The following is a 16485-nucleotide window of genomic DNA, read 5'->3' as shown; positions in this document are numbered from 1 at the left end:
GTATGCACTTAACAAACTCAAGGACATAGTGACAACGGAATGATCAAACTCAGGAAATGTGACCCTGATATAATACTATTGTCTATTCCATCGTTCACATTCAAATTTTGTCCATTGTCCTAATAACATCCTTTTAGCTCTTCTGCCCCCTTCCTGGCTCCATTCCAGGGTCAAGTAATGTATACAGGTGTCAGGTCCCTTTAGTCTTCTTTCAACCGGAATAGCTCCTCAGTCTTTGTTTCTTGACCTTGAAATGTCTGAAGAGCACAGAGGCCAGTTGCAGAACACTCTGTAGGACATCACACAAATGGGCGTTTGATGTCTTCACACAGAGTCAGGTTACGGTGGGAATACGCTCAGGGTGGGGTGGGTGAGGCAGCGTCCTTCTGAGTACCTCTCGTCAAGGAGGCACAATGATGTCTCTTCAGGTGACCTTAACTTGGATCTCTTAGGAATGGCATCCACAGCAGGGCAATTACTTTTTATAAGAATGTGAATTATGAGAATTTTTTTTAAAAGATTTTATTTACCTAGGGGCACCTGGGTGGCTCAGCTGGTTAAGCATCTGCCTTTGGCTCAGGTCATGATCTCAGGGTCCTGGGATGGACCACCGCATCAGGCTCCCTGCTCAGTGGGGAGTCTGCTTCTCCCTCGCCCTCTGCCCCTCCCCACTGCTCATTCTCTCTCTCTCAAATGAATAAATAAAATCTTTTTTTTAAATATTTTATTTGTTTACTTATTTATTTAAAGAGAGCATGCACGTGAGGGGGGGTGTCAGAGGGAAAGAGAATTTCAAGCAAACTCTCTGCTGAGCATGGATCCTGACTCAGTGTTTGATCCCAGGACCCTGAGATCATGAACTGAGCCAAAATCAAGAATCAGATGTTCAAGGGCACCTGGGTGGCTCAGTCATTAAGCATCTGCCTTTGGCTCAGGTCATGATCCCAGGGTCCTGGGATCAAGCCTGGTATCAGGCTCCCTGCTCAGTGGGAAGCCTGTTTCTCCCTCTCCCACTCCCCCGCCTGTGTTCCCTCTCTCACTGCCTCTCTCTCTGTTAAACAGATAAAATCTTAAAGAAAAAAAAAAAAATTCAGATGTTCAGCTGACTATACCACCCAGGAGCCCCAAATTATGAGAATTTTCAGTAGTACAATCACAAACAACAAAGTCTTACTTTATGTGTACAATGTGAAATAATAAAAATTCAAAAAGAATTTAAAATGTGTCAAGAATTCCTTAATTTTAAGCACTTTTGCCACAGAGCAGGCCTGGCTAAGTTTGAACTAGGCAGGACCCCTGCAAACATCCTATTTGAGCAGTTTTCTGAGGCGTGCTACCGGCAGTGAGAACAGGCCACTAATGTAGACTGTGGGGTTTAAAAATTGGGCACCTATGCTTCTGGCCAAGTCAGGAAGCAAACTCGCTCTTCATTTAGGTCCTTGGGGATTGGTGACCTCACTGAAGTCAGACCACAAGACCAGTTACCTGAACCCAGGGAGCTAACTGGCTGGGCTACAGTTAGCTCTTAGGAATTGGCTTCCTTGGGGCAGAAGGCACTACCCTCCCTATTATCCGAGGGACAGTAAACTCTCAGTTTTTTCCCTCATCCACATGGGGACACACAGCCCCGGAGTAGGGAGGAGCCCCATCTGTTCTGCAGTCTCTCCCCAGCTGGGGACTGGGTGGTACTGCCCACTCTTGCCCAGTTTTGTCCATATTCATGAGCATAGCCAAAAGCCTGGTGGCCACATGGACTGGCAGTCCTAGCCCCTCCTGCCTCAGGCCAACTGAGTACATCCCAGCAGGTAAAGACGTTCTGGATACCTTGAGCTTGCCCTGGGGTATGGCAACCTGCTATCAAAGTCTGACTGAGCAGACCACTCTATTGATTTTTAAATAATATATAACTGTTTATGAAATTCCTGTGCCCTTAAACTAAGCCCCAAATCAGTGACTGTTTAATTACCTTAGTTAATGTTAGTTCTTATGTTTATGGTCTGATGCCATCTGTGACCCTGAGGGGGACCCCACAAGCCCCCAGTGTGAATGGCACTCCTAGGAGGTTGCCCTGACCACAGGGTGTCTGGAGGAGGCTACAGCCCCAATCCCAACGTCAGACTCATCTTTTTAATGTTATTTCCTTGGGCGCACACACACATGATATCTACCAATGCAAAGTACAACTACTGCTTACATGTGGAATTTGAGTTGCCCGTTCTCTTACCTCTCACTCACTTCACACATCTAGACAGATTGTGTAAGTCACAGCTTTTTATCAGCACTGAAAACTCCTTTCTTTTTAATGTACAGAAATGATCTAGTCGCTGAGGCAGTGACAGATAGTGGAAATCCCACGTGCTAGGAAGCAGAGACTCTGCAGAGAGCCTATCCAGATCCTGGTGCCACGGGATCCTGAGCATAACCCCGTCTTCAGGTTGGGGTCAAGAGCATGCCTGGGCTCAGCAGACTCCTATGAGCACTACACGGAAGAATTTACCAAAAGCAGAGGACAAAGCCTGGTACACAGTGAGTGCACAATTTAAAAACAAATCACAACAAAAATTTTTAAAGTTTAAAAAGTTAAAAAAATAGGGGCGCCTGGGTGGCACAGCAGTTAAGCGTCTGCCTTCCGCTCAGGGCATGATCCCGGCGTTATGGGATCGAGCCCCACATCAGGCTCCTCCGCTATGAGCCTGCTTCTTCCTCTCCCACTCCCCCTGCTTGTGTTCCCTCACTCACTGGCTGTCTCTATCTCTGTCGAATAAATAAATAAAATCTTTAAAAAAAATTTTTTAAATAAATAAAAACAAATCATCAAGAGACCAGGGCTCCACTTCTGACAACCAGCACAGCCAGTGCACGAACCATGCAGAGGGGCCCAGGGGATGCACGCCACCTGTGTGGTGAGCTACACAAGCCCTCCAGGGCCCAGGTACCCAAAGCCTGCCCTCCCACAGCCCCCATGCACCCTGCCTCCATGGAGCAGCAGCAGGGAAGTGTGGAGCCTATCACAGACCAAGGTGGAGTAGGCCCCTTTCCAGCTGGTGACTGGTTCAATGGCCCAGAAGCCAATGACGCAGAGGCCACTGGGTATGTTACTCCTCGTTCTTGGAGAGTCACAGAAGCCACCCTCCCTCTTCCTCCAGATGTGAGACAGCTACCACCAACATGACAATGTGCTAAAAAGGGGCAGCCTGGGCCCCCAAATACTGGTTCAGCCACTGCAACAACCCATCCTGAAGTCCTATACTTTCCTTCTGGACTTCCCTATCTGTTTAAGCCAAGACTGAGCTGGGTTTTCCATCATTGGTGGCTAAAAATATCCCAACTAATGGACATCCACAAATGTAAAATTCTTTTTTTTTTTTTTTTAAGATTTTATTTATTTATTTGACAGAGATAGAGACAGCCAGCGAGAGAGGGAACACAAGCAGCGGGAGTGGGAGAGGAAGAAGCAGGCTCATAGTGGAGGAGCCTGATGTGGGGCTCGATCCCATAACGCCGGGATCACGCCCTGAGCCGAAGGCAGACGCTTAACGACTGCGTCACCCAGGCGCCCCCACAAATGTAAAATTCTTAACTGAAAACAAAAAAACTAGACATTGTGAAGAATGATTTCCCTTCAGATCTTTAACAAAAATAAATGATGTCCACTTTGACAAACTCCAACACACCAAAATTTTAACTTATTAAACAAAGCAGATCCCAAAATAAAATAAATGGGTTATAAGAGCCTGGGTCACATCATGAAAGGATCTGCCGAAAGGTTTCCTCTAATGAAATATAAAACAAGTTGGGGCGCCTGGGTGGTTCAGTTAAGCACCTGCCTTCGGCTCAGGTCATGATCCCAGGGTTCTGCTTGGCAGGGAGCCTGCTTCTCCCCCTCCTCTCCGCTTGTACTCTCTCTCACAATCTCTGTCTCTCCGTGAAATAAATAAATAAAATCTTTGAAAAAAAAAAACAAAAACAAAATAAGTCAATGCACAAAAGTTGGCATATGCAGTGCTTCTCAAACTTGAGTGCGTTAGAATTACCTAGAAGGTGTTGGTTTATTTGAGAAACAAATGATTTCAACTCAAGGGACACTATGTACCAGTTTTTGAGAAACAAGAAGCCATTATGTCTTAAAGTTTAAGGAAGGACAATCCGGGCTTGAGAGAGACAGAGGAGTACAACCAGGCAGCACTAGCTGCATGCTCCAACTTTCATCAAGATTTTAAAAACAAAGAACACCATCCAAAAGACTCCTCCATTCCTGGGTTCACAGAAAGCAACATTCAAAATCCTTTGGTGGAAAAGACTCACCAGGAGGCTCAAGACTACCCTAGGGATGCGGGGAGGAAAGCCTTCTGCTACCGCAGCCCTCCGAATAGCTCCAGGTAGCATCTGACCCCAAGTTTTGGCCTCCTGCTTGTGATTAACCAAATCTCTGGCCTTGAGCCTGAATTCTTAATTTGTACATGAAGCCAAGAACTCAGCTAAGCCCAAATCTTAAGTCTAGCTACAGCCACTACCATTCAACCTTTTACAGAACGATCACAGAATCGAGAGCAAAGTGGCTGTGGCCCTGGAGTTGCCCCTCCAGGTCAGAGGGCACTGTTCTCTCCAGTCAGGAGCCACACCATGTCCCTGACTGCCCCTCTGAAACTTCCAGCTCAAGGTGTGAGACCAGGACACTGTGTTCTGCCTTCTTATTCTAGTCCTTTCTTGAGCCAGGCAAGGAGAGAGAAATATCAGCCACCTGTTCCTGGTAAAATCCAAAGGTAAGTGTCCAAGATAGAAAGAATATGCTCAGAGGGATCTCTCACATGTCCAAATCTCAAACACTACAGGTGCCATCTTCCCCCAAAAAGGAGCCCCCACCAACCAGCACTTAAAGCCACTCACTTACAGTTAGAACTTTGCAAATCTTCTGTTACTCTATTTTCTACCACCAAATGTTCATAAGGACTAAGGACCAGAACAAAGGACACACTAACACTAAGGGATTTCCAACATGCTGTTAGCAAATGACTGTCAGTTCACCCATCTCTGAGCAGCCCTGTAAACCACAATATATGGACATAAATAAGAGAGAAAAAGTTTTCCATAAAAGATTATATAAAGTCCTCAACTGGAAAAATGTTGAAACCCTAACTTTTCCTCTATAAAATGTTTTGTTTTTAATTTGATGGTGTTAAATGTTACCTCAAGTTCCAGTTCTTTGGAGAAGGCTTGTTATTTCCTCATTCTGCAAAAATGATTATCCTCTATTTTTTACTGAATCTGAACTATATGTAAACACACAAGACCCATTTTTATTTGCCACTATAGACCAGTTCAATCTATAATAGTTTAAGCCACTTATGGATGATGTAGAAATCAAACAGAAAAGGGACAGCATGGTGATACACTACTTATCTAACTGCCTTAGCACTTTTAATATACAGATATATATATAATATACGCTTGCACACAGTTCATAAAACTGTGAGGTTGCTCAGTGTTCTGTTTAACTGACCAGTTTTAACTACCTTTTTTTGTTTTTTAATTTTCTGCTTTGGAATGTATTCTTAAGTCCAATGTGGAAAACCTGGAAATACCAGTAAAGGCCTCAAGGTCACCCATAAACCCTCCCTCCTACTGACAGCGCTGGTGGTGAGAACTTAAGCATCATTTGAACTTCTCCAAGCCCTCCAGGTCCACAGTTCTTGCCCTGAACACCCGCCCCCTCCACCCTTGGACACTTGTCTGCAGGGCACGATTTATGAGTGTGAAACATCGAAAAGAGATTGAACAGCCTCCTACGTGGGATTTGTGACTGAACGCACCCATGGGAGGAAAGGGGCGATCCTGCTGAACAATTAGTACAACACCTAAAACTTGCAACAGACTTTTTAGTCCCTGAGAGCAGCATGTTATTTCAAACAATTTTCCCAAGTGCAAATTCGTGATACAACCAAAGGGAGCAGGTACATCCTAAAAAGTTTCTATACGGAACGATGTNAAGCGGGTACATCCTAAAAAGTTTCTATACGGAACGATGTTAACGTTCTGTGGATTAATTGGCCTGCTCCGAGGAACCGGACCTTGCGCTCTGCAGGTGAAGGGGTTGGCTGAGGGACCTGGCACCGTGGGCAATCCAGGCGCCCGGGTGCCTGGCAGCCGCGCGTCCCCGGAGGAAAGTCAGCAGCCTCGCTCATGCTCGACCGTTTAACCTCCGCGTCGTCAGTGAGGGCCACAGCCCTCCCCCAATCCCGATCGCACGCCAGGAGTTTAGCGTCCACTTCAGCAGAGNGCTTCAGCAGAGGGGCCAGAAAGCTGCAAACTCTGCGAACACCTCGCACAACTGCAGGAACAGCAGCGACTGTAGGACCTGGTTTTCAAAGGTCGGGGGGAGCAGCTGGATTCCCGCGGGACACGTACTTTTAAAGTGACCTCCCGCCCCCCCCCACAGCCTTCCGGGGTGACGGGAAAAGACGGCCAGCACGTCGGGCTTACTGAACCCGGGGTCCCATACGCGGAGGCGAAGGGAGGACACGGACCCCGCGCAGGCGCCGCCCCGGGCGCCGAGGCGAGAGCGGGCGGTGTCGCGGGGTTCGCCTCACGATCCCGCCGCGCCCACAGTCGCTGGGCCCCGGACCCCCTCCTCCCCACCTGCCGACTGCCTGGGGCGCAGCCCGGGAGACCACGCGCCTTTCCCCTTGGCGTCCCCGCCCGGGGGGAGCGCGCCCCGGCCTGCGACACGTGCGGCGGAGGGGCGGGCCCCGCAGCCCCGCCCCAGGCCCACTTACCTGGGCTGTGGCGCCTCCGGTCTCCCCCGCGCGCGGGGCACAGGGGCGCAAGCCAAGGGAGCTAGAGCACTCGCGGGGAACGCACGATTCGTCCCGCCCGCCGGTCTTTGTGTCTGGAGGCCCCGACGCCGCGCTCCAACAGCCACCAGGCACCGCCTCCTCGTCCTCCCCGCGCCGGCGCCGCGGGCCCACCCCGACTGGGCGGGGCATACGGGCGCCGGGTGGGCGGGGCATGCGGGCCGGGGAGGGGTGAGCAGGGGCGCGGGCGCCTTCCCGTTCTCCCGCTCCTGTGTTGGGAGTTTTCAGCCGCAGCCTTCTGTCAGCGACATGCCTACGTGGGGTTTGGCTGTTCGCAGTCCTTACTGGGAACAACCTGAGCAGGCAAGCCAGGTAGTAGTAATACCCCAAATTTGCGGTTGAGGGAACCGGAAGACACAAAACTTAGGGTTCCGGTCTTCCCATCATGTATCAAATCAAATATTTATTTAGCACGCACTAGTGTCAGGCGTCGTCCCAGGGGCCGAGAACGGAGCAGTAACAATGGGGGGAGCGTTGGCCAAATAAAATAAAATAAAATCCCTGCCCCTCGTGGAGTTTACACGCCGGAGAACAGTTTAAAAGCTTAAATGAAACATACAAAAATGTTAGATAGTTATAAATGCCAAAAAGGAGCAAATTAAGAGAGGAGCATAAGGAGTACAGGAGGTTGGGCCAGGGAAGGTCAGAGGAACGGCGACATTTTAAGTGACAGGTAGAAGGGAGTGAGGACGGGACACAGGCAGCAGTCTGGGGGAACAGTTGGCCTTGAATCTAGAGGATGCCCAGTGCGTTTCTTTGTGGCCAGGAAGAGTGGCAGGGTGAAGAGTGTGGTGTGTGAGGCCAGAAAGTGAGAGATGGGCAGAGAGGTACGTAGGGTCTTGCTGCCCCTTGTAAGGACTTGGTTTGTACTCTGAGAGCGTTTAGTAGAGGGAACTTGTGGTCGGACTTAAAGTCGCTCTGGTCACTGGGTGAGGGTGAGTGGGGAGAGAGGAAGCAAAGTTTGAAGCACGGAGACCATTAAGAAGTGATGGCAGTAATTGAGAGGTGAAGGTGGCTTGGACCAGGGTGGAGGAGGTGAGGAGTAGTTAGATGAAGGATATTGGGGTGGTCGGGCAGACAGGAAGTGCCTCCAGTTGGAGGTGGGTTGTGGGAGAGAGAAAGGGGGACTCCAAGGTTTTGGTGGAAGCAACCACACTCATTTTATGCTGGGTTCCTTCCATGCACAACCTTATTTTAATCCTCACCACAATCCCAGGCCATAGTTGTAAAATTGTCCTTTTACAGAGGCGGGAAATGAAGCTTAAGTGGTTAAATAACATACTGGGATCCATATAGCTCCCAGGTGCCAAAATCTGACCCCAAATCTTGCACATGCTCTGGCCACCTGGCTGCTGATCAGAGACCCTGGGTTACACACCCCTTCCTCCTCCTCCCCTCAGTGTTCTCAATGCCCCCACTGTCCTTCCAGTCATCAGATTAAGAGACTTGTCTTCATTCCTTATCTTCTAGGCTTCAGCGCATGGGCCAGTTGCACTCTGGATCCCTGACAGGGCAGTCCTGCCTGTCCTGTGGCTTCTCTGATTATTCCTTCTTGGTGCTCCCTTGCGGTCCTCCTTTCCGCTTGCCTAGATATTTTCATTTACAAGGGTCCTAGACTTGGCTCCCTGCTCTCTGCCTAGGCTCTGGGTACTTCTCCCGTCCCCTGTCTTAAGTCACCAACCTTGTGCTGATCACATAGTATTCCTTAGTATTTCGAGTCTGCTCTTACTCTGGTCCTTACTCTCTTTCTCTCTTTTTAAAATATTCTTCCAGTGATTTTTTGAAAGATTTTATTTATTTATTTGACAGAGAGAGAGAGAAAGAGTGAGAGAGAGAGAGAGCACAAGCCAGGGGGAGAGACAGAGGGAGGAGCCCAATGTGGGGCTCCATTCAGGAACCCTGTGATCATGACCTGAGCCAAAGGCAGATGCCTAACCAACTGAGCCACCCAGGCACCAGTCTCTTTCTCACTTAAAGCCCCAAACATCCAGCTGCCAACTGGATATTCCACTTCCATGTCTGACAAGCAGTTCAAATTCAACCAGTCAAGTTTCAAACTGAAATACTTATTTTTTCCCCAAAAATTTGCTTCTTCTTGTGGACTCCCCATTTGATGAAGGTCACAGCCCTTCTATCTCCTCCTCGCATTAACTCAGTTGCTGAGTCCTGTAGTTTTCTGTGTGTTTTCTCTCTCCCTCTCCAGCCCCCCTCATCCCTGCCATACCTTTCCGGGTCAGGCCCTCCAAAAGCCTCCTGAGGATTGCTAAAGCACTAAAGTCCACTGTCTGTGCTTGTGCTTGTCACCTCTGTATAGCGGCCAGATGTGCTTTCTGAAACATACACCTGTGTTGTCCCTATTCTGCCTAAAGCCCTTCAAGGCCTCCAGCTGAAATTGTTTAGCAGGTCCTTCCTTCTGAACCTAGCCCTGCCACTTTTCCAGCTCCCCAACCCCAAGTCCATTCTCATCTAGACTTCAGGCCAGTGAGGCCTTCTCAGTTCTCTGAAAATGAAACAGACAATGGGCTATCTTTTTTTCCAAGGTTTTGCAAACCCCTTGGTGACATCCCAGTCAGCTCCAGCACTCAATACAGAAACTCCCCCACCACGTTTGCTCCCTTTCCTGTCCTCCCAGGACACTCATTTTCATTTATATCCAATCTGTGTCACTCTTTAGTTTGATAATCTCTTTACTAATTTGCTCTTCTGCTAGTTTTTGAGCTCCTATGGGCAAGGGCTATCTTTTTTCTTTGCCCTCATGCCTAGAATCCAGCAAGCGTTGTTTGTGATGGCTAAAGGATAGAGTGGGCTATGCTGGACCTGGGCTGTATCCCTCTTTAACCTTGTTAATGATGCTTCCCCACCCCTTAGCTCTGTCCTTTCATCCCTGATGCAGAAGGGGAAGTCTTACCAGCGTGGCAATACATCAGAATGAGGACGTGAGCTGTGCTGTGATCTAGCATGAGGAAGGTGTAGGTGTATATATTTTGTAGGGACACCACTTTAAAGGATGTGAGGATCTAGGGAAATGTGTCCGGTGGGGAGGAGGCAGGATAAAAGCTAGGCTCTGGAGGAACAGGGTAGGAAAAGGAGGCAGGGTGGAGGGGAACCAAGGACAAGTGAAAATTGCGACTGCCTCCAAGTGGCAAACTCCACACAGAGTGAAAGGCAACCAGAGGAGACTAGTGAATGATGCTCACACTATGCTCAGGGCTCTGAGATTTTCCTGACCTGCTCTGAGTGAGGCTGGAGCCCTTCTGATGTGCCTGGGATGCCTCCCAGCCAGTGCGGGGGCAGAGCAGCAGGCCACACCATGCAGAGGTGGACTAGCTGGGGACGCAGGCCAAGATCCTGACCAATTCCTTTATGAGACTAAGTTCCCGGGGGCGCCTGCTGCAATAGCAGTAAAGAGTCTTTATTCAGAATGATCATTGTACCCAGGTAAACATTCTATGATCCTAAGGAGAAAAAAAGTGAAACTGGGATCAATTAGCAGTCTTCAACTCAATTGTATAAAAATATTCAGGTCTCTTATTTTAAGCCTCACAGCCATTAAAATTATTTTCCTTAAAATAAATAAATAAATATAAAAATAAAAAGAATAAAATTATTTTCCTTAGGTTGTTTAAAGCAGGCTACTAAGCATGCCCCACTCTCTCTTTTGTCTACTGCTGTCCTGGGCAAACCGCACAGCTTCTTCCCTAAAATGTAGCAACCTTCCCTAAACCCAAAACTTCTTCCCTAAATGTAGCAACCATCACCACCTACTTTCCAAAAATGAAGTGTTCTGCACACTTCAGAAGGTCTTTTTAGCCAGAGAAAAATGGGAAGACCCAACCCCGGGTGACTGGGATCAGATAAGACAAGGAAGAAATAGAGAAGAAAATGTGGATTCAAGATGCTGGCAATAAATTCAGCTGGAAAAAAAACAGGCAAAAGTGATCGGACCTGATATTTTAGCTGGGAAAGTGGCCAAAGGGTCAGATATGGCTGGCATATAAAAAGAAGTGGTAGCTACAAACTACCTCTAGAATTAGAGGCAAAGAGAAATGAAAACCAGGAGTTCCTTCAAGGTGTCTTGCTTTGGGTGAAAGGTGACGTTGCCGTGTTGCCCAATGCTTTAGTGAGAAATGAAGTGCTTTCTCCTCGCCATGATTTGCTAGGGAAGGACTGTTATAATTGTCTTATAAACTGAGTATTATGTGTAATTAACGAGACATGGGGCTCAGAAGTAAACTTCAGTGACCTCATATCATGTTACCCACAGCCTGGGTATAGAAGAAAAACAGCAATATGTTAGCAACTGAAGCTGAGAAAGTCCTATTGGATAGTTTGTCTTATCCTACGTCTCTAGTCACATCTAGTCATTTTGTCTCCAGAGCTTGCTTGATATCATGAGAGACTAATGATGCAAGGGAAAGAAGAATCATTACCTATTCAGGACTCAGTGGGGTTGATGTGAACTTGAGACATGAGACACGAAAGAGAAAAACTATGGCTCCAGAGTTCTGAAGACCACTCATAAGATGTGCCTTACCATGTTAAAGCCACAGCCCCTGACTCCCAAATATTTCTAATTGCATCTCTCTATTTGCTATGATAGAAATACCTTAACCTTCCCCCAAACCTGCTTCAATATGTGTTCCTTTCCTCAAGGTCTTTGATGACTCCACAGTCACTAGATGATGGAACCCAGATTCACTGACCTGCATCCAGAATCCTTTAGACATCCCATTTCACCTTTCCAACTTCTCCTATCACTTGCCTTATGAACCCCTGGCTCCATGTATGAGCTGCGTCTTGAGAGTGCCCTTTGTGCTGTTGACTTTGTGTTTTTGACATGCTTTGCTTCCTTTCTAACTACTCAAGTTATCTATTTATCAAGGTTGTGCTCAAATCTGGCCACTACTGAGAAGACCCCCCACAGTGCCCACTGTCTGTCCCACCCATTGACTAAGCAGTCCTGCTCTGCTTTGTACCATTCATTCTGGCATCCTGATCTGTTATTTAAGTTGTGTGTCACTGTCTAAAGTTCTCTGGTAGGTCCTTCTTGTTTGAGTCCCAATTAGATTGTGAACTCCTACACTCAGACATGATGGGTGCGGGGTATAGTACAAAGCCTGGTAAAAGTAAGGATCCATTATTTTGTTGAATTCTAGTGTCAATTTTATGTTTCTGATGATCATTTCAATTAATGTAGAATAGAAAAACATAGCTTTTCTCTGTGGTATAGATATCCTAATTTTTCTTAAATAGCCTATCATGAAATTGCCATCTATGAATTCCGGTGTGATGTAGGGAGTTGAGAAATGTCAGCATACCCTCAGGTGGCTGGGGTTTGGCGGATGACCGCAGAATACTGCATTTGTTTCATAATGTTAATTCACGTTCATTTTCCACAGTCATTTCAATTAACAATGACAGCAATCACATGATTTGAGAGAGAACTCTATTTTTCAATGGACTTTAATGGAAACATGTGCCATATTCAGGTTCTTAGGACATTTCCTGGGAGTCATGACTAAGTGCTGACCTCAGCACATTAGAAAATACTTGTGGATGTTGTAGCTTCATTACCCTTTGATAATTGTTGACAATTCACATATGCCCAGTTTAACTCAGTCTGAATATATTTGACCCTTTCAGTAAATTCCACTTTTCTTCTTTTATAAGAATTTATAATTTTGGAATAATTTTAAATTTATAGAATAGTTGCAAAGATAGTACAGAGTTCCCGTATATCTCTCCCCAGTTTCCCTTAGTATTAAAATCTTACACAACCATGGTTCAATGATTGGAATCAGGTAATTAGCTACTAATGATACCACTGTTAGCTAAACTCCAGACTTTATTTCAATCTCAGCAATGTTTCCACTAAGGTCCTTTTTCTTTTCCAAGATCCCAATCAACATTTCAAATGGCATCCAGTCATCGTGTCTCCTCAGTCTCTTCTGGTCTGTGACAGTTTCTTAGACTTTTCTTGTTTTTCATGACCCCGACAGTTATGAGGAGCACTGGTCAGGCATTTCATAGAATATCCCTCAGTTCAGGCTTGTCTGATGTTTTCTAATGATTTTGACTGGTGTTATGGGTTCTGGGGAGAACATACAGAGATGAAATGCCTTTCTCATAGCATCATATCCAGAGGTCCCTGACATTCCCTGAACATTATTGATGTTACACTTGATCATTTGGTTCATGTGGTGTCTGCCAGATCTCTCTACTGCAAAGTTGAAATTTTTTCTTTCCATACTCTGATCTTGGGGAGCAAGTTACTAAATCCAGCTTCCATTCAAGAAGGGGAGGACTAAATTCCACATCTTAGGGAGGGGAGGATCTACATATATTTTTTATTTATTCATCAATCATTTATATCAGTGTGGACTCATGTATATTTAATTTATACTCTCAGTTATAATCTAATGCTGCATTATTTATTTTGTTGTTCACATTTTCTCAGCTTTGGCCATTGGGAGCTCTTTCAGATTGGCTTCTGTGTCCCTTTGACATGTACCATTCTTTTGTTTTTGCAACACTTCCTTAGATGTCCCAGGCTCAGCTTATACTCTCTGCCTCAGCCCTAGTATCAATCATGTTTCCAAGGAGCCCTGGTTCTTTCACTGGAGAATGGTAGTTAGAAACCAAGATCTGGTTGAAAATGTGCTCGTTGGTATTGGGGATGTCACTGCTTCTTGGCACTCTGAGAGCATAGCTTTAGGAAATGTATGTAAGTATGCTGATCCATGTATACTCCCATAGTTACAAAATCTATCTATCTATCATCTATCTATCTATCTATCTATCTATCTATCTATCTATCTATCTATCTATCTATCATCTATTTATCATCTATCTATCTATCATCTATCTATCTATTTATCTATCATCTATCTATCTATCTATCTATCTATCTATCTATCTATCTATCATCTATTTCTATCTACCTATTAAATTGATCATGAGTTTCTACTGATGTCCCCAGCTTAAATCCAACACCTCAAGCTTCATACTAGCATTCTACCCTTGCTTCTTTGTAACTTCTTTCTTTGATGGTCAGAAACCCGACTCCTAATATCTACCATTTACTTACTTATTTCTTCAACTCCAGTATAGATGTAAATTACTTTCAGAATCGTTAATCCATACCCCTGTAAGAAACAATTTATAAAATAATATAGAGTGTTTAATGTACAGTTCTTTAGGCTCAGTTTCTAGTCAAAATACTAGTTTTCAAAGTTACTTGGGCCAGCTCTTTTTTTCCTTACCTCCTTCAGTAAGGTTATATCATACATTTGTATTACAGTTAGATTCATTTGTCACAGTCTGCTTTCCATGTTGGGCACTCAACATCTTGTTGATTATTCCCTTAATTTGCATATAGTAAAACTCATGCTGTATTAAATTGACAAATGTATAGTATCATCATACATCTACCATTCCAGTGCCATACACAACAGTTCCATCACCCTAGAAGTTCCTCTGTGTGTTTTCTTTGCAGTTAACTGCTCCCCTCTCCCCCAATCCTTGGCAACTATTGATCTGTTTTCTAAAGTTTTTCTTTTTTCCAAAATGTCATATGAATGGAATCATATAATATGTAAACTTTGTGGTTTGACTTCTGCAAAATGAGTTTAAGATTCATCCATGTTGTTGTATGTATCAGTAGCTCATTCCTTTTAATTGTTAAATAGTATTCCATTGTATGAATGTTCCACAGTTTATTTGTCCATTCACCTGTTAAAGGACACCTTGATTACTTCCAGTTTTTGGTGATTATGAATAGAGCTACTATAAATATTTCCATACAAGTTTGTTGTTGTTGTTTGAACATGAGTTTTCTATTTTGAACATAAGTTTTCTATTTTGATAAATAACTGTGAGTGAGGTTTCTGGGTTGTATGATCAGACTCTGTTTAACTATATGCTATGTTGCCAAACTTCCCAAAGTGGCTGTACCATTTTTCATTCCCCACCAGCAATAACTGTGTTTCTGTTCTGCATCCCTGTTAGCACTTGGTGTTGTTAGTTTATTTTATTTTAGCCATTCTAATGGGGTCTACTTTCTTTTCTTTTTTAAATTTAAATTCAATTAATTAACATATAGTGTATTATTAGTTTCAGAGGTAGAGTTCAGTGATTCCTCAGTTGCATATAACACCCAGTGCACATTACGCCACATACCCTCCTTAATACTCATCACCGAGTTACCTTATCCCCCCTCCTACCTCCCCTCTAGCAACCCACAGTGTATTTCCTATAGTTGAGTCTCTTATGGTTTGTCTCCCTCTCTGATTTCATCTTATTTTCTTTTTCCCTCCCTTCCCCTATGATCCTGTGTTTTGTTTCTTAAATTCCACATATGATTGAAATAATATATTTGTCTTTCTCTTATGGTAGAAATGGTAGATATAGTAGAAAATGGTAGATATTTGTCTTTCTCTCTGATAAATGGTAGATATTAGGAGTCAAGTTTCTTACCATCAAAGAAAGAAGTTACAAAGAAGCAAGGATAGAATACTAGTATGAAGCTTGAGGTGTTGGATTTAAGCTGGGGACATCAGTAGAAACTCATGCTCAATTTAATAGTTAGACAGACAGATAGACGGACAGATAGATGTATAGGTACATGATGACATACATGTAGAAGCTTACATATTATATGATCCCATTCCTATGAAATTGACTATTTTGCTTAGCATAATACCCTCTAGTTCCATCCATGTCATTGGAAATGATAAGATTTCTTTTTTTTTTTTTTGATGGCTAAGTTGNAGGATAGAATACTAGTATGAAGCTTGAGGTGTTGGATTTAAGCTGGGGACATCAGTAGAAACTCATGCTCAATTTAATAGTCAGAGACAGACAGACAGATAGACGGACAGATAGATGTATAGGTACATGATGACATACATGTAGAAGCTTACATATTATATGATCCCATTCCTATGAAATTGACTATTTTGCTTAGCATAATACCCTCTAGTTCCATCCATGTCATTGGAAATGGTAAGATTTCTTTTTTTTTTTTTTTTGATGGCTAAGTTGTGTATATATACCACATCCTTTGTGGTATATATACCGTTGTGTATATATACCACATCTTTATCCATTCATTTGTCAATGGGGTCTTTCCATAATTTGGCTATTGTGAACATTGCTTCTATAAACACTGGGGTGCATGTGCCCCTTGGGATCACTATGTTTATATCCTTTGGATAAATACCTAGTAGTACCATTGCTGAGTGGAAGAATAGCTCTATTTTTAACTTTTTGAGGAACCTCCATACTGTTTTCCAGAGTGTCTGTAACAGCTTGAATTCCCACCAGTAGTGTATGAGGGTTCCGCTTTCTCCACATCCTTGCCAACACCTGTTGCTTCCTGACTTGTTGATTTCAGCCATTCTGACTGGTGTGAGGTGTTATCTCAATATGGTTNGTATCTCAATATGGTTTTGATTTGTATTTCCCTGATCCCAAGCGATGTTGAGTGTTTTTTCTTGTGTCTGTTGCCCATTTGTAAGTCTTCTTTGGAGAAACGTCTGTTCATGTCTTCTGCCCATTTCTTTTTTTTTTTAAGATTTTATTTATTTATTTGACAGAGATAGAGACAGCCATTGAGAGAGGGAACACAAGCAGG

General features: G+C 44.5%; 1 protein-coding gene across 1 annotated transcript in view; it reads right to left on the bottom strand.

Moving 5' to 3' along the window:
* NINL (ninein like) overlaps positions 1–6998 on the bottom strand; it is a 95562-nt gene extending 88564 nt beyond the window's left edge. Inside the window, exon 1 of the mRNA XM_034663560.1 lies at positions 6774–6998. Coding sequence (XP_034519451.1) covers positions 6774–6983 — 210 coding nt within the window. The 5' untranslated portion in view covers positions 6984–6998. The remainder of the gene's footprint in view (positions 1–6773) is intronic.
* Positions 6999–16485: the final 9487 nt, after the last annotated feature.

Source organism: Ailuropoda melanoleuca, chromosome 6 (genome assembly GCF_002007445.2).
Source record: "Ailuropoda melanoleuca isolate Jingjing chromosome 6, ASM200744v2, whole genome shotgun sequence".
Classification (NCBI taxonomy): Eukaryota; Metazoa; Chordata; class Mammalia; order Carnivora; family Ursidae; genus Ailuropoda; species Ailuropoda melanoleuca.
Note: the sequence above shows the minus strand (reverse complement) of the source record. Positions and strands in the feature narration are given on the sequence as shown.